The sequence below is a fragment of the Ylistrum balloti genome, unplaced genomic scaffold (assembly GCF_031769215.1).
Source record: "Ylistrum balloti isolate Yb309-2 unplaced genomic scaffold, AGI_CSIRO_Ybal_v1 Utg370390, whole genome shotgun sequence".
Taxonomy (NCBI): domain Eukaryota; kingdom Metazoa; phylum Mollusca; class Bivalvia; order Pectinida; family Pectinidae; genus Ylistrum; species Ylistrum balloti.
In genome coordinates, this window is record NW_026782270.1 from 87331 (window position 1) to 107003 (window position 19673).

General features: G+C 33.6%; 1 protein-coding gene across 1 annotated transcript; it reads left to right on the plus strand.

The window, feature by feature from the left end:
- The first annotated feature begins 458 nt into the window (after positions 1-458).
- LOC132554289 (exportin-1-like) lies at positions 459-18947 on the plus strand. The gene is made up of 23 exons (XM_060218593.1): positions 459-515; positions 1803-1955; positions 2285-2456; positions 2779-2885; positions 3331-3446; positions 3690-3804; positions 6246-6365; positions 8042-8096; positions 8467-8540; positions 8730-8888; positions 9136-9478; positions 9845-9948; positions 10073-10150; positions 10720-10876; positions 11001-11164; positions 11437-11676; positions 11967-12152; positions 12330-12452; positions 12581-12728; positions 14075-14302; positions 14495-14657; positions 15419-15515; positions 15795-18947. The coding sequence occupies exons 2-23, from the start codon at positions 1824-1826 to the stop codon at positions 15939-15941; spliced, it is 3228 nt and encodes a 1075-aa protein (XP_060074576.1). The 5' UTR covers positions 459-515; positions 1803-1823; the 3' UTR covers positions 15942-18947.
- Positions 18948-19673: the final 726 nt, after the last annotated feature.

Genomic DNA, 19673 nt, shown 5'->3' on the forward strand with positions numbered 1-19673 from the left:
CACTGTCATTTGATTGGTTAATGGGTCAAAATTTTCCACGAAAGAAAAGGCAATTTCCAATAAATGTCATGTCAATATTGCTAGAGAATATACACACATGATTCGATATTTACAAAGCTGAGATACTGAGGGCCGAAAAACATGCGTTTTCAACTACGCAATGGGAAAATATCGATAAAACACCATTTTAACACCCAGCAAATAATGACCAATCAAAACGGAGATTACAACATCAAAACCACGCCTATCTTCCAGTCGGAAATAAATTTTGAAAGATTTTTTATCCTGAAAGGCATTTTTTGGGTTTTTTTTTATTTTTTTTTTAACTTCTTTTATTGTATATCAAATTAATACAACATTCATAAATACAACTACATGAATTCCATATATTGTTGTTTGCCGTCAAACCACGAAGATATCCGATGAAACCAACATGTTCCAGTTTGAACCGGTTACAGAAAGTCTAATGCCTTTCATTACAAGGAAGGTGGATGTTTGGTGTAGACATGAAACAGGTATTTTGTTAAATTTTACCATTTATTTCAATGAATCGAGAACTCTTATTGTCAATTTCGTTTATAGCCGTGGAACGCTTATTTTGCTTCACTGTTTCATTTATGGGCGCCGCCATTTTGACCCCACAACATAAGATATAGCGGAAGTTTACATGTGCACACTGTCATTGGATATTGACCGACTTTTAAACTTAGGCGGGTGATTGGAATTTTCCATTGAGTTATTTTTAGATACAAACTCATGAAAAAAAAAATCGATTTATTCTCTTATTTATCTCTATTTGAATGTGGGATGTTTGACAGTTTTATTTAATTGATAGCAGGTTTCTTCCTGTTCTTTATCGAGATTTTTAGACAGTTCCTCTCGTCTTTCTGTTTAGGGTTTGGACAACTCGTGAAGATTGTTAGTGATGAGAGTATAAGCCGTCACTTACCGAAGTACTTCACTGAAAACTGTATATACGGACGCGTATCATTAATGGTTAAATAATGAAAAAAATAATCTCTTATTAGTTAATTTATTTTACAAAATCGTGAATTCAAATCATTTGTTTGATTAATATGAAATTTAAGTGCGAACTTCACTGTTGAGAATGGTTAATACCGTTACCACGATAAATGCCCTGTCCAAATATTCTGGTTCTTACTAGATACTGACTGAAGATTTTTCTGTATACTTAGTTTTGGATTCCTTTCTGAATTATAAGTAGTCATAAGTTACATGATTAGGACACTCCTTGTTTAGTTTTAGGCAATAACTGGTGGAATATTTCATAGGTCAAATTATTTTATAACTCACCTGGGATCTAAATAAATGTATGATTCTGCTAAGTAATGGATTAGACTAGTTGGTAAACCCTTTTTTGTAAGAAATTTTGACCATATGTACCGATATAGAAAAGGAATATTGACTGTAATAGTTCCTTCTGGTAAATATTGGAAAAAAATGATAAATAAAGAGATATCTTTGTGATGGGTTTTATGCATAGAGATGATTATTGAGGCAAAAAAAAATCTGGAAAAATAAATAACCATTCAGAATAAGTTATTTTTTGGTCAAGATACGTGATAAACTTGGCCATTTGAAAAAGTTTGTTTCTACCATGTATGTCAATGTTAATGCCAATAATATGTTTAAAGGTTTTGATATCAAATCCACAAGCTACGGTCAGAACTTACTGATACTAGTAATCTGAACTGTTATAGTATCAATGAACATATTGAAATTAAATAACATTTGTTATGTCAGCCCTTCTTAAATATGTCCATATGTAATTTTTTTTGTAGGGTTCTTCTTCGAAATAATTCATGCCACCAATAAGTATGAGTATGGCTAACCTCCCAGAGGAAGCTGCTAAGCTTCTGGATTTTAACCAGAAGCTGGACATAAATCTCCTGGACAACATCGTTGCTATGATGTATACAGGAGATGGACAGCAGGTATGAATGAAATCGGGCATAATTTTAAAAAAGATAAAACAAGAATATATAAACTTAAGTATAAAAAACTGTGTTTTGCTTTTAAATCACTGCATAGCTATTTCATGGATCATGTAGACATTTGCCTTAAGTATTGTGTGTGTTATTTTTATTGATTTACAACCTATAATAACAAGAAAGGCATGACTATTTTTCCCCTGTTACAAAGAAAATTTGGCGACATTTTCCGAATTCATACAGGCATAGATAACTATAAAATTAAGGTTGAAAAAAAACCTTTTAAACTGTACAGATAAAAAATGTATTTCAATTATATTCTGATTTCTTAGCGTATGGCACAAGAGGTACTTACTACACTTAAAGAACATCCAGATGCATGGACGAGGGTAGATACCATATTGGAATACTCCAGCAATCAACAGACCAAGTATTATGCTCTCCAAATATTAGAAAATGTCATAAAAACTAGGTGGAAAGTCCTACCAAGACCACAGTGTGAAGGTTTGTACTCTTTGTTTTTGTCAGATAAAATGATAGAAAGAATTTGAAGTCTTGACAATTCATTATAAAAGCACACAAAAATTTTTGTTGTTTAGTGTGCTTTCAATGAGTTATTTACTATCCAACAAAACTGGTTAATATCCATATGAATGTCAATAATTGATAAGTTTTATGTGAAAATTATAATATTGGTGTAAGTTTCGATGTTTGAAACTTTCAGTGTTGCTTTTATGTATGAATTTGTGCTGTTGATAATGTATCCTTATGGCTTCATTTTTGTTGATGAAAGAGACTATAAAAACATGAAATCTGTTTTTCTTAGGTATAAAGAAATATATTGTTGGGTTGATAATCAAAACATCTTCTGATGCTACCATGTTAGAACAAGAAAAAGTCTACATAGGGAAACTTAACATGATCCTTGTTCAAGTAAGTATCAAATAAAACTGCCAAGTGTCGAGATAAGTGGCCTTCTATATAGTTGTAACTGTGTTGATTATAATCTCACAACAACACTGTTGCCATTGTGATTAAATCCACTTCAGTTCATGTTCCCAGACTGTATTTTAACCGCGAGGTACGGATTTGAAACAGATTTATTATTTTCCTCATAAAGACTACAGATAACCTCTGTTACCTCATAAAGGAATCAAGCCCTGTCCATGTTTAATTTATTGTTTTCGATATTGGACAATACCAGTTAGTACATTGTCATATTTGTGTTGGTGACTAATTTTATGCCTTTTAAGATATTTGATGAAAATGTTCTTCTCCTTTTGTTCCTACTTTGATAGTTTGAAGATAACCTCCCATTCTTACCTTTTAGAAAAATGTTAACAACATTATATTGATAATTGTCATGGTTCCTTTCCAGATTTTGAAATATGAATGGCCACGAAACTGGCCATCTTTCATATGTGATATAGTTGGTGCTAGCAAAACAAATGAGTCACTTTGTCAGAACAACATGATCATCTTAAAGCTTTTGAGGTTTGTATGATTCTCAATTTTTCAATTGAAAACAGTAAACATGTTTTAATGGCTATAAACAAAGTCCCTGCAGTGAGATTCTATAATTCAAAAATGTCGGAAAAGAAATCAACATGTTCATATCAAACTTGGCAATCAACTTGTGATGATTGAAGGAATGCTTGACATGTCTGTGACCAGCAATCCTACCAACAAACCTATTTACCATTGTGTAAAATTAGAAACTGTTATATTTTGTTGTAGTGAAGAAGTATTTGACTTCAGCAGTGGCCAGATGACACAAGCTAAAGCCAAACATCTAAAGGATAGTATGTGTTCAGAATTCTCACAGATCTTTCAACTTTGTCAGTTTGTTATGGTAAGTACCTGACTCCAGTGAAAGCTTACAGACTTTAAACAGGACTCCACTAAAAATAATAGAAACTAAATTATTGCTTTAAATAAAAAGACAAATGAATAAATCTCACTTGATGAATCTTACATAAGATTTTTAGCCCACCATCTATTCAAATAGATGGTGGGTTATTCAAATCGCCTTGCGTCCGTGGTCCTCTGTCCGTCCGTAAACAATTCTTGTTACCGCTATTTCTGGAAAAGAACTGGATGGATCTTTCTCAAATTTCATATGCAGGTTCCCCTTGGTCCCTAGTTGTGCATTGTACCTTTTTTGAACTGATTCACATTCGAAAGGGCCGACAGGTGGCCATCTTGGATTTTGGAAGTAAAAGTTTGTTACCGCTATTTCTTGAAAAGTACTGGATGGATCTTTCTCAAATTACATATGCAGTTTACCCTTGGTCCCTAGTTGTGCATTGTACCTTTTTTGAACTGATTCAAATTCAAGATGGCCGACAGGTGGCCATCTTGGATTTTGGAAGTAAAAGTTTGTTATCGCTATTTCTGAGAAAGTACTAAATGGATCTTCCTCAAATTTCATATGCAGTTTCCCCTTGGTCCCTAGTTATGCATTGTACCTTTTTTGGACAGATTCGAATTCAAGATGGCCGACAGGTGGCCATCTTGGATTTTGGAAGTAAAAGTTTGTTACTGCTATTTCTTGAAAAGTACTGGATGGATCTTTCTCAAATTACATATGCAGTTTCCCCTTGGTCCCTAGTTGTGCATTGTACCTTTTTTGAACTGATTCGAATTCAAGATGGCCGACAGGTGGCCATCTTGGATTTTGGAAGTAAAAGTTTGTTATCGCTATTTCTGAGAAAGTACTAAATGGATCTTCCTCAAATTTCATATGCAGTTTCCCCTTGGTCCCTAGTTATGCATTGTACCTTTTTTGGACTGATTCGAATTCAAGATGGCAGACAGGTGGCCATCTTGGATTTTGAATGTAAAAGTTTGTTACTGCTATTTCTTGGAAAGTACTGGATGGATCTTTCTCAAATTCCATATGCAGTTTCCCCTTGGTTCCAAGTTGTGCATTATACCTTTTTGGACTGATCCGAAATCAAGATGGCTGACAGGCAGCCATCTTGGATTTTGAGAGTAAAATCTTGTTACTGCTATATCTGAAGAAGTCCAGGATGGATCCTTCTGATATTTCATAGATATTGGTTTCCCTTGGTCCCTAGTTGTGCATTGTACCTTTTTTGGACTGATTCGAATTCAAGATGGCAGACAGGCAACCATGTTGGATTTTGGTAGTAAAAGTTTGTTACTGCTATTTCTTGGAAAGTACTGGATGGATCTTTCTCAAATTTCATATGCAGGTTCCCTTTGGTTCCAAGTTGTGCATTATACCTTTTTGGACTGATCCAAAATCAAGATGGCTGACAGGCAGCCATCTTGGATTTTGAGAGTAAAATCTTGTTACTGCTATATCTGAGGAAGTCCAGGATGGATCCTTCTGATATTTCATAGATATTGGTTTCCCTTGGTCCCTAGTTGTGCATTGTACCTTTTTTGGACTGATTTGAAATTAAGGTGGCCCACAGGCAGCCATCTTGGATGTCGACAGTAATACAGCACAAGCATATTGTCCATTATCCACCTGTAACTGACTGCTATCTAATAATACTTTGGGATCTTTTTCAAATGATATTTGCTAATAGGTGCTTAATAAAAATATCTTATGCCATCATTGAGTACATTCAATGAAGACCAGTTCATGAACATTTACAACACCTGTAACAAACAAAAAAAAATCTTCAAGAACTGAAAACAGATCCTCAAATGGTGGGCGCCAAGATCCCTCTGGGATCTCGTTTCAATTTTGTAATTGAAGACACAAACATGTTTTTATTATTAGTATTATAGTCTTTTTAATTTTTGGCGAGGTTGCACATTGTGCAAATCCAGGTTATAGTATGGTGAATGTTGGGCGGAAGTGGAAAAGGGGTATCAGTTTTGTAGAATCAACTCTTCCTAGAGTTTTTGACGTAGAAGCTTTAACCTTTGTAGGATGTTAATTTATATGTTGAAGATGTACACCTCGTATTATGGATTAATTCCAGACATTTTTCTGCATTTTCTGGGCTTTGGAACTTGGTCATTATCCGCATTTAAATCGTCTTTAGGACTTAGATGTCCATTGTCTTTTTCTGAACATCTACGAATCAAAAATGGCTGCAACTTCTTTCTTCAAATGCCCTTCTTCTGCACCATTTCATAAAATACAACCAAACTTTCTCTCTTATAACAAATATTCTACATACTCAACAAATGAAACACCCTTAATTGTCTTATAAATACCATATAACATTGCACTCGTCCCGCAACCTAGCCAATTGTTGCTTTGCCCCATTTTTTAGACATTAGATATGATTTTGATGATTTTACTTTCAGGATAATTCTCAAAATGCACCTCTTGTTGGATCAACATTGGAAACATTATTACGATTTCTCAACTGGATCCCTCTTGGCTATATTTTTGAAACAAAATTGATCAGTACATTGATTTACAAGGTATGTCATTTTAGATTTTGTTTTTGTGTTGAAAAGTGTTGATAGTAGATAGAATGTTTAGCAAGTATGATACAATCCATTGGAGAGCAAGGTTTTCAACATCTTAAAATTGCTATAAAATGTTTGAAAAATAATGGAAAAATAGTGTATCATGGGAATGGGTAGGATTTCACATGAAAAAAAGTGGTGGACACTTATCTTGAAGAAGGTGCAGAGTATACTCTTTTCTGATAAAGATTTACTTTTAAATTGATCATTTTCAAACCATGATCATTTGTTCTAATTTCTTTCTAAATGACAGTATCTGAGACTCTTTTCTTTATTTAAAAACTTGGCCCTGAAATTTTTTTTCTAAACCAAAAACATTCTGAAAAGTCTTTAGAATTATATCATGTGAATCATGTAGATTTAAGAATCACCTAATGACCTTCCAGCCAGAAAGTTTTGTCTGAAAACTTGATGACCAAACATATTTTCTCGGATAATCAAAATATTTGTGTTCAATAATGAGTTGATAGCAGATCGCTAGAAAGCAGTGTTTGTTAAATTGATTGTATCTGTATATTTGATTGAAAAATTGCTTATCTAGAGTTACTTATCATTGGAACGTTTAGACAAATTTAATACTTATAAAGTACGTTAAAAGAATGATGAATTTCTATTGCTTGGTCTTGTCTTGGATAGTGAGTAAATGTAATAATGACTGTGTTAAGAGCTTACTTGAACCATAACTTGATTACAAGTTGTTTCGTTTTCATTTGCTGTAACACTGTATTTATGGGCATGCAATATTGTTTCCTGTCCAGTTATTTGGCAAAATGGTGTATTTCCAGGAAGGCCACCAAACCAAATCATGCTCTGGTGCAAGTCCTGGCCTCTAGGTATTTGTCAGGGCAACTGAAAACTATTTGCCCTCCTTCTTAAATGTTGACAATAAATGGTTTGAGTATTAAAAAAAATGTCCCAAGTATTAAAATCCTACGGAAGTTATTTCTGTTCTTAATTACTCCATTCTGAAATTATTGCCCTTTCCCATGGAATAGTTTGACTGTTTAACAATTTAGAAAGGTTTTAGTTCTGAAATTGAACTACTTAAATATGTGTTGCAATGTTCACTTGCTTCAAAGGAATCACAACTAATATAAGATTGAATAGATTCTTAGAGCATTGTGATGTGATCGTAGATGAATAGTTCAGCCATATTTGTAAATTGTAGTGTGGGGGAAGGGATGGTTTCTTGTGTTAAATTCATACATGCATTAATTAAATGAATGAGGCGGTTGCAAAATGATACATCAACATTAATTTTTCACATTAGATAAGTTGATTTATGAAAATATTAATTTAAATATACATTATTTAATATATCTTGGAAGAATTTTCTTTATTCAAAATTTTTGCAAAGCTTAATGGGGCAGTCAGATCTTTTTTTGTTTTTATTTATGATATGTGGATGTTTATCCTGCAGTCAGACCACATATTTTATCACTCATAGTTGTGTCAGTTTATTCTGTCATACACGATTAGCATATTGAAATCAGTTATTTCATCCAACGTATAGATAACTAGTTTTTAACTTTGATGTCCTAGAGTTCAAGTTCCTTGATGTGTTTGATTTTCACAGACACATTTACATGGTGTAGCTAATTTCTAAAATTCCAGTTTTTACATTTCAGTTTTTGAATGTGCCAATGTTCAGGAATGTCACATTAAAGTGTCTCACAGAAATTGGTGAGTAATTCCTGTAGAAATAGATCTCCATGTCTCAATTATGGAAATGTTTGAGAAATCTCAGCTGATTATATCTTAGTATTGTACTGTTGTTAGTTGTAGTGCAAATACAATAAAGAATTGTTCATGATCTGTTTGAAGGTTTTAAACTGATCATCAGCTGCTTCTTGTAGTTTTTCTAACATGATTGAAAGATTGAACCAGTAGCAGTACTGATTAGAGTTTGTCATACATAGGAGTACAATTTCTTATAAGGTACATGTAAGTATACATGATTATGTGGATTAAGTATTCTTTTAACTTCATTTTGGTTAATTTATCATTTGTTTTTGTTTTATCATAATTATTGCTGATTAAATTTCTATTTCAGCTGCTGTTCAGGTATCACAATATGATGACCAATTTTTACTGCTCTTCAATTTAGGAATGGGGCAACTGAAACAGGTATTTCATTTTTATTTCTTTATTTTAGAAATAGAGAAATGGTGGCATTCTGTGGGACCTTCATCACCCTCAATTATATTTTAGATAAGATTATGCATGAATTTGTTTTAAAGTTGCAGGGATTTTTGTATTTAATATTAAATATCTTTTGCTGTAGAAAATCATTAAATATACATTGGTCTGTTACAGATGCTCCCACTTCAAACTAACCTGAGGGAAGCTTACCAAAGTGGGACAGATGATGAACAGAACTTCATACAAAATCTCAGCCTTTTTCTGTGTTCCTATTTAAAAGAGCATAGTACATTAATTGAAAGAAAACAAGAAAATCATGAGGTTTTACTAGAGGTGAGTGTTTAGATTTACAAACAGGATTCACAATTCTTGATAATTTTAGACCATGTCTTCAAATTTTTTAAGTGATCTTTTCCTGAATACAGGTACAATGGAAATGAAGAGACCAAAAATTTCCTGTTCTCATCCCATATTTGTTTTTATTTTCGTATTGTTCATTATAATGTGCTGTAACTTTTAATGAACAAAATCCACAAAGATATTGTTAAAGGACATGAATAAATTTGTTTTTTTACAACAGGCACTTAATTACCTTATCCTGATATCAGAAGTCGATGAAGTGGAGATTTTCAAAATATGTCTAGAATATTGGAATAGTCTGGCTGCAGATATTTACAGGGAGAGTCCATTTTCTGCTACAAGTTCCTCTCCACTTCTTCTGGGCAAGTCTCACCACAATGAACTACCAGCCCGAAGACAGCTTTACAACCCTGTATTATCGCGCGTACGAAGAGTGATGATCTCTAGAATGGCAAAACCTGAAGAGGTGCTGGTGGTGGAAAATGAACAAGGAGAGGTTGTTAGAGAATTCATGAAAGACACAGACTCAATTAATTTATACAAGAACATGAGAGAAACTCTGGGTAAATCACTTTTGAAAAACATATGAAACTTATGAAAACATGCTTTCAAATGTTTTTGCTTTTGACCACTTTCGTGGTATGTTCTTGGTAAGTTTACACAAGAATGTGAGAGAGACACTAGGTCTTGTAAATGACTTTGGTTCTGCTTTTAAAATGATATATATACTGATACATATGAAAAAAAGTGTTTTGTGCTAGCAATTACATACAATATCCTTGTGTTCTTTGCAGAGAGCAGACAATGGTCAGATATATTTGTTGAAGTAATCTACAATGGAATGAAGTACTCATTTACCATTTTTGTCAGCCACAGTGACATTGACTCTTTATTTTTTTTGTATTTTGATGTATTTCTTTCTTTTAAAGTTTATCTGACACATTTGGACTGTGCTGACACTGAATCTATTATGACTGAAAAACTACACAATCAAGTGAATGGAACTGAATGGTCATGGAAAAATCTCAATACGGTAAGTATCTTAATTCCATTTTGTGTTTTAAAGTGCTTTTGTTACATCAGTGTACTTTTTTTAAGTATTGTGTCTTAAAAAATATGTTGTATAAAGCAAAATGACTAAAAAATTTTTTTAACAGCTGTGTTGGGCTATTGGGTCTATCAGTGGTGCAATGCATGAAGATGATGAAAAGAGATTCTTAGTGATTGTGATAAAGGTGAGTTGGATGAAATAAAAAGAATCTTTGGATGATCCATTACATTTTTTGTTTCATAAAAACTTGTTCCTACTCACAAGTTTAACTTCAGTCAGCCTTTTCATCAGAATGTATATAATATGTGTGTGCAGTACTTTACAATAATGTCAGGATTTAAACCCCAGACATCTGAATTACTTGTCTGACACTCAGCTGATCAAACTAACGAGAAATTCTTTCTGCCTGAATGACATATTGTGGCTAGTACTTACCAGGGTTACATACTCCTCTTCTAGGAAAGAAATTGTCACCAAGTTTTCAGAGCAATGTTTTGGGATAATGCTAAATACTATTCAGGAGTCCATACATTGGGGCTAATATAACAGAGGGCAATATTTATTCCAATGCACCTGAAAGGATTTTCCCCTTCGACCTTGACTAGTCAGACGCTCGAGCGATTGAGCTTAGAGAAGTTCTCTTTAGCTGAGCTGTATATTGCTGCTAGCATTTACCAGTGTTACAGATATATTATGAACTGGCATTTGCAGTGTAGTACCTCAAGCTGTATCATAATGATTGATATTCTCCAGGACTTGCTTGGTCTATGTGAGCAGAAGAGAGGAAAGGATAACAAAGCCATCATAGCATCCAATATCATGTATGTGGTAGGGCAGTACCCACGATTTCTCCGGGCACATTGGAAGTTTCTCAAGACAGTTGTCAACAAGTTATTTGAATTTATGCATGGTGAGTATTTTGTAGGATTTTTAATGAGCTGGTCAAAGATAACAAATTAATGTCATAACAGCCAGATTGATATTTGGTGCTTTTACAGAGAATGGAGTATAAACTTTGTGACTTGTTTCTTCAGAAACTCATGATGGTGTACAAGATATGGCCTGTGACACCTTTATCAAGATAGCACAGAAATGTCGTCGTCATTTTGTACAGGTACAGGTGGGCGAGGTCATGCCTTTCATTGAGGAAATTTTAAATGGCATCAACACAATTATCTGTGATCTACAACCACAACAGGTAAATAAATCAACTCAAATGTTTAGATGTATGCATGAACTTCTAACAGTCTCTATTTTTGTGCTAAACAATTTCATAATTGAACTATTGCATGCTAACAAAAATGAAATAAATACTATGATGTATATATTCTATATTTTCCACTGTTTCCAGGATAATGATCGAAACCAATGAATCAGAAAGCAGATAGGTTAATAAAAAATGTGCTTTATAGAATTAATTGGATGTGGTAAATACTTGATTTTCATGAGATTGACACATATTGTTCCTAGGTCCACACATTTTATGAGGCAGTGGGTTTAATGATCAGTGCACAGACCGATCAGGTAGCTCAAGAACATCTAATCGAGAGGTACATGCTACTACCAAACCAAGTATGGGATGGCATCATTAATCAGGCTACACAGAATGTAGAGGTCCTTAAGGATGGTGATGCTGTAAAACAACTTGGAAATATTCTGAAAACTAATGTGCGAGCTTGTAAAGCTTTAGGTCACCCCTATGTTGTACAGGTGAGTAACAAATTTCTCCTACTGAACAACATTGCCAATTATGAAGACATCAGTTATAAAGTTAAGATTACAAGATAGCAATAAATAAATCAGAGGACATTTTTATGTCTCCTATATCTTGTATATATTGTATGAATTGTATATTAGTGTAAAAATCCTGTTGTTATTCAAGGATTTATACCTGGTATTTCTTTCCTATTTAATTGCTGTAGATTTTGCTAGAAGCTGGAGCATAGTAAATCACATATTGAGGTTATGGTTGTCCTACTTGTTTGTTTGTATTGATTTAGTTGGGAAGGATATATCTGGATATGTTAAATGTGTACAAAGTCATGAGTGAGAATATCAGCAGTGCCATAGCGACCAATGGTGAGAGTGTCACCAAACAGCCGCTCATCAGGAGCATGAGAACAGTCAAGAAAGAAACACTCAAGTTGATATCAGGATGGGTCAGTCGATCCAATGACCCTGCTATGGTATGTGTATTAATACTTTGTGGTATCAAATGATACCTAACTTAAAATTAAAACTGTTCTTAATTTACAAGACAAAAGCAGATGACAGTGGAAATTGGAAAATCAGTTTTTGAAATGAAGAACCAAATCAAATGATTTAAGTTTTAATTTTTCAAGACAAACTTTTATTTTGTGCAGGTTGCAGAGAACTTCATCCCACCTCTATTAGATGCTGTATTACTTGACTATCAAAGGAATGTGCCAGCTGCTAGGGAACCAGAAGTGCTGAGCACAATGGCCACCATTGTCAACAGATTGGAAGTGAGTATATGAAATAGACTTAAAAAGATTTGGCTTTAATTTTTCGGTATGGACAAACAATATGAGTATAATGTAATGCTGTTTTGCTTCAAGTGGTAACTCCATATCTAAAACACTTTGTTTCACAGAATCATATTACCAAGGATATTCCCCAGATCTTTGATGCTGTATTTGAATGTACATTGGACATGATCAACAAGGACTTTGAAGAGTTTCCAGAACATAGAACAAATTTCTTTTTGCTCCTGCAAGCTGTCAACTCACATTGCTTCCAAGGTTTGACCATTATTTAAATTAACTTTAGTAACATCCACCACATTTACCAAGACAATGAGTACAAATGAAAGTAAAGTGAGGAAAAAGAACTACCAACAGACATACACCACTACTCTATAATCTTTATTTACTGATAACACAGAAAAATCAGTGTTAAATAATTTGGCATGACAGATAGTGGGTTGAATTGACATATCTTTGTAATCATGTATAGTGTATATGGACTAGTGTGTTTATTTTAGTCCACCTCTCCTTGAACATTTCTTGCTATTGCTATTTCATAAGGAGTATTTGATATATCATTTTCAAATTGTGCATTGCCCAATATTGGGGCTAATCTGAAAAACAAAATCTGCAAGAAAAGTAGCTGTCTTGGATTTTGACAGGAATAAAATGTATCACTATTTCTTAAAAAAAGTTGTATGGATCATTTTCAAATTTGATAAATATGTTCTTCTCTGTCCCTAGTTGGATATTGTCTGAATTTGGGACCGATTCCAAAAAGAAATTGGCTGACAGACAGCCGTCTTGGTTTTGGACAGTTATTGTTATTTTTAGAGAAGTACTTGGATTATTCCCAAATTTCATGTGTGTTATCCCTTTTATCCTAGTAGTGCATTGTCCCATTTTCGGACTTATCTGAAAAACAAAATTGCTGATGGCAGCCATCTTGGATTTTGCCAATAAAAGTTTGTCTTAGCTGTTTCTCAGGAAGTACTGGATTGATCATTCTCAGATTTCATATATAGTTTCCCCCTGGTGGCCCTTTCTATTCTGAGGCTTACAATCAGGCAAATAAAATGGCTGAGAGACGATTTGCTTTGATTTTGACAGAAAAAGTTATGAATCACTAATTGGTGGGAAATACTGCAGGATCTTTTTTCAGATGTTTTTTTTTTAAAGTAGGTTTCACTCAGTCCCTAGTTTGCCCTTTTGATTTTGGAACTGATCAGAAAACCAAAATGGCCGACAGGCAACCATCTTGGATTTGTAAATTAATTTGTATTATGACCATTTTTAACGAGGAGATTTCAAATTACTTTTAAGTAATAGTCACATCAGAGGAAAAGATACAACTTTTGAAGAACAAATAAAGACCAAACAATGGTAGACACCAAGATCCCAGATGGGATATTCTATGACTGTTTAAAGTGAGAAAAAGTCCTACTTAAATAAACTCTGGATTTAGCATGTAACCTTATGTTAGAATGCTGTTCATGAGTTTAAAGGTCTACAACTGGAAAAAGTGATACTATGAAATTGTCTTAATACTTTCTTGCTTAAAACATTTTAGAATACCCTAGTAGTATCATTGATATTTAATGCAAATGAATCTTCTCTTCCAGCTTTCTTGAATATTCCACCTGCGCAATTTAAGTTGGTGTTGGATTCAATAATTTGGGCATTTAAACACACTATGAGGAATGTTGCAGACACTGGACTAGACATTCTCTATGTATTGCTTCAGAATATAGCCAATGAGGAGACGGCTGCCCAGAGCTTCTATCAGACTTACTTCACAGACATATTACAGCATGTGTTTTCTGTTGTGACAGACAGTTCACACACTGCAGGTAAAGTTTTTATCAGTATCAAACTTTGGGTATATGGCAGTAACTCGGCTTGGTTAAACTTACAGTATTCCAATAGATTTGTTATGAAAACTTGTTTTGAAGTCAAAATTTATTTAGGTAATCCTGATTCTACTATTCCTTCATCATTATTTATTTTCACTTTTCTTGAAATGTTAACTTTTTTAATTGCAGGTTTGACAACACAAGCAACAATTTTGGCGTACATGTTTGTATTAGTGGAGACAGGCAAAGTCACAGTGGCTCTTGGTTCCAATTCATCATCATCACAAAACGTTCAATACATACAGCAGTTTCTCCTCAACCTTCTCAAAGCAGCATTTCCTCATCTCAATGAGTAAGTCATATACTATCAGAGAGTCTAGAAATATTAATGGTGTTAGGAAATGGGTTATGTGCAATTAAAGACTTAAATAAAACTGGTTTTATAAGAAGTATGACAAGAGAGACGGCACTGTAGGAACATCAGGGAGTAGTAAAAGAGAGAGTTGTATGATAGCTAGTTATCAGAGAGTTGGAGAATAGGAGATAGTGATATGGTAGCTGATCAATAATATAGGACATACTGATCAGAGAATTGCTAAGTACTTGAGGAGCTAGTGTTAAGAGAACCTGTTAATACTATATGAGATAGTAATCAGTTAATTGGTATATACTATAAGAACTAGTGTTAAGAGAATTGGTCAATAATATTGGAGCTGGTGATTAAAGAATTGGTCAATACCATTCAAGCTTGTAATTAGTTTACTGGAAAGAGTTAGCACTAAGAAAATTGTTAATACTATATGTAAGCAATCCGAGAATCGGTAAATGGTGAAGGAACTAGTGATTTGGGAATTGGTAAACACTGTTTGAGCTAGTGATTAGAGAATTTATAAATACTGTAGGAATTAAGAGATCAGAGAATTAGTAAACATCTTTGGAGTTTGTGATCAGGTTATGAGTAGAATTGGTAAATACGGTAGGAGTTAACGGAACGTTTATGTACTCTGCCAATTGGTATATACTATAAGTGCTACTAATAAAAATTGATGAAGATACAATTCATAATCATTAAGATTCTCATCATATTCATGATATGATCATTTCTGATTTCAGGCCACAAATCCGTGTGTTTATTGAGGGTGCTTTCAGCTTCGATAGAGATATCCCAGCATTCAAGGAGCATGTCCGGGATTTCCTTGTGCAGATCAGGGTATGTTGAATGTTTCAATTCAATTTCTAACATTGGAACTAATCCCTACTCTGGTACTACACATTGTTTAAATGTTGCACATTTAATTTTTACTTTATGTACTGATAAAATAACAATAAAACAAAACCTTTGCTGACTTTGTTCTTTTTTGTTTACAGATTACTTGTTTTATGTTCACAAATAAATTTTTGCTACATAAAACAAATTGTTATTTTAGATAAGAATTCACATTGTTACTAGGAATTGTTAAGCTGAAACTTTTTTCTGTATATCCTGCAGGAGTTTGCTGGTGAAGACAACAGTGACTTGTTCCTTGAGGAGCGAGAAGCAGCAATAAAACAAGCTGCTGATGAGAAACGAAAGGTACAGATGGCTGTTCCTGGTATCATAGGACCACATGAGATTCAGGAAGACATGCAGGATTAAAGTTACCAAGGATTACTTTTGGTCCAGTGAATCTCTGCTGTAACATGAAAAGGGAACACTTCCAATTGGGAGCTGGTTCATCATCTGCTTGGTCAGAAAGCAGAACATTGAACATGATCAAGTGATGAAGCAATGGACCGGGTGCACTTCAGAGAGCCACATGGGTTCGTGATTGATCTGTTTGTCACACATGTCTATCTTGGAATTCCCACCTAAGTACATGTTGTGATCTTAAAATGCAAAAGATCCTGTAAGTGGACTGGATGACCTAATCACCTATTGATGAAGGAGCATAATGAGTAAAGGTATTATTGATACAGCTTGTAGCTGTATATAAAATTATGGAAATGGAGGGTTGAATGTCTCTTCACATAACAGATGATAGATTGATAACAGACAATCTGTGAAGCGAGGTGTTTAAATCTCGGCTTAGTGCTTTTTAAATATGAAAGAGAGTATACAGCTTGTATGTGATGTATGTTATCTGAAGTAAATGATTAGAGAAATCGAGTTTGAACCATGTTATACCATGTTATATTGAACAATGAATTACAGTTATAGGTTATAAATGCAGCATTGACTTTTTAATTACGCAATGCAAATCTTTGGTACTCGTACCAACGATGTCAGAATTGGAAACTCACTTTCCTTGATATATTATAAACACTAAATAACTTGATATTCTGAATATTTAGTTTTTGCCAGGAGGCTAAAACCAACACTGCTTTTCAATGTCTATATCTTGGAGGAATTTCTTCTCCCTAAACAGTAAAGAAAATATCAGGAATGAGGGAAAGTTAAGTTTACAGATAAAAGGGTCCATCCTTTAGTATCTGCGATATTAAATTTTGAACATGTTTACAGAGCACATGGTCAATTCAAAATTAAGATATCAAATGATTTAGTGCACAAAAGTACATCTTCAAGTTGTTGGCTTTAAGTAAACCTATTACTTTTACTAAATACATTTTTTTTCTTAAGATTGTGTGGGTTTTTTTTTTTTTTTTTATCAAATTCAGAGCTCATAAATGAAATGTTTAGTTATTTTTGCTAGACTTAATGCGAGTCTTTGGTTGGCAGAGCTATAAATACTTTAAGTATGATTGGGTGAAGGCTGTCTTCAACTGTGTTGTAAGTATCATATACTGTTACAATACTCTTGCCAAAACTTTGAATACAGCAAAGGGAGGGAGGAGTGTCTAAACATTTTTTTCAATTTTTTTTTCTAGAAGTCTTTCCACATATAAGCTAGGCCTTAATAAGTTAAATGTCTCAACAATTACATGCTAATCACTAAGCTATTTCCTCCAACAGTACTGGAAAAAAATGTATTTTAATAGCTTTGATCATGTCGTAATCACTATGAGAATGTTGATATTTTATGTATGATACGATTGTGTTCTCTGTATATTGGTAATCCTTGCACTGGAAGACGAAATAATGACTTGCATTACGAGGATTAGCAATTTAACAGCATGTTATGTTTTCACAAATAATTTTGATTTAATTGAATATTTTGTATACATACAGTAAAATAGATCAAAAGACAGTGAAGTGTCATATTTGATAGAAGTACTTGAAAGAAATCAGTGGTTTTATTCTGATTTAGAGTACTTTATAAATCTGAAGTTTATCACTTGCTGATTTGTCACTGGATTTAGTTCTGGAAATTACTGAAATGGTATATTTAATAGACAGATTTGCTCTTATTCCAAGTGAAATATACTGATGACATCTCATTTGTCGATGCAATGGAAACAGAAACAATATAAAACCATTGCCACTATGTTGTCATTATCACAGATTAGTTCTCCTGAGTATGAATGGTTTAGAAGCGATCAGAGTGGGGTTTTCTTTCTTTATTTTTTTAATGAAATTGCAAATGTATAAAATAATGGAAAACATTTCATTAACTTGTTACTGTAAGGTTCCAATGTCATGAAATACATAGTGTTTTTGTAAATCAAAATTGACGCGTATCTTTTTGTTTACTTTGGTCTCGCTTTACCATTGATAATGACGTAACAATTGAAATCCACACTCTAAGTCAAGTAAATGCAAGTGTTTGATATCAGGCATTTTTTTACTCGCTCAGATAGAGCCTTCCTTTTGAATTAATGGAGGACGAAAAAGAACTGATGATGCTGTGACGTATCGTCTGTCGTTTAGGTGAGGCCATCAGAATTTAAGCTTTGAAAAAAGGCCTTCTTAAAACAAGAAAAGTTAACATCCATGATACCAAGTGAGTGTTGTAATCCCAGTGGAATTATGACTAGATCTATTGGCATTTAAGTTAAGAGTATAATGGCAGTAATATTTCAATGTATCAATAATTATTTGGTATTCATGTACAATATGTTGTGGTGCTTGAAAGGCATGGACTTCAATATTTGTATGCTCATATTTAATTTTTAAAACACCAACAATTACTTTGTAAATTTGCTTCAAACACCATAAAGGTCATTTCCTTGTCAGATCCACCATGTAGATTCCATGTTTAGTTTATCATAGACTGACTATAATAGCCTTGTAGTGTGTTAAATTTAAATTTGGAGCATTACAACAGAACATGTACATGTAATACCAGATCAGTGGTTGTGTAAGAGAGGTATTTTTCTTCTAGAATTGATCATCTGGAATTTAGTCGGATTTCTTACTAATATGCAGCTAAAAATCAATAATGCTGTTATGTAACAGTAAATTATTAAATATCATTATATTTCTTAAGCTGTTTTCTTAAAGAAACAAACTATTGAACTGTTTACATTAAACATATTACCTCACCTGATATTTTAATGGAAAAATCCTCTCTTTAAAGATTTTCTGTTTAAATGAATATACATTGTACAGGTATTGCCTTGCTTCTAAAAGGTAATTTGCATCACTTACGTACCATGTTATCAAACTGAATAAATAATTGTTTTACAATTTGAATTTAAATTTTGATTTAAATAAAATGTTCAACAGCAATGGGAAAAAAATTAAAAAAATTCTAAATTCCTGTAACATGTCTTATATCATTCTTTAATAAGAGGTAGTGCTCTTTCTAATACTCCTGCTTTGAATGCCTCAATCACTTCAACAAAAATTATAGATATTGTAGTCTCCTTGAGCATTAGGGATATTTTTCTGACACAACAAGAGCATTGAAAGAACTTATGGATGCCCCCAAAAGAAACGCTAGCACTTTCAGTGTTGATACCTCTTATTGCTATTGCCATCATGATTTGTCTGTCGTCCTTTTCACATATTCGACTTCTTCTCAAGAACCACTGAATGGATTTTGACCAAACTTGGCACAAAGCATCCCCATGGGAAGCCGCTTCAAGTTTGGGAAGAAAAAGGGCGTGGCCCCAGGAGGGGGTAAAATTAGGTAAATCTTTAAAAATCTTCTTCTCATGAACCAACAGTCAGATTAAGTTCTTATTTGATATTTAGGGTCCTTAAGGTCTACAAAGTTTGCGAATGAAAAAAAAGATCTGGTCAAAAACGGCCCCACTAGGGAGCACTCAAAAGGGTAACAAATTCAACTTTAACTGATTTCAACCAAATTTGGTAGAAAGCATCCCTTAGTGAAGTCCATATGAAATTATGTTGAAAAAGTGATTATGTCCCCTTTGGGGCCCATAAGGAGTGTAAAAGGGGCCATATGTAAAAACCTTTAAATGACTTCTTCTCAAGAACCAGTGGATGGATTTTGGCCAAACTTGGCACAAAGCATCCCCATGGGAA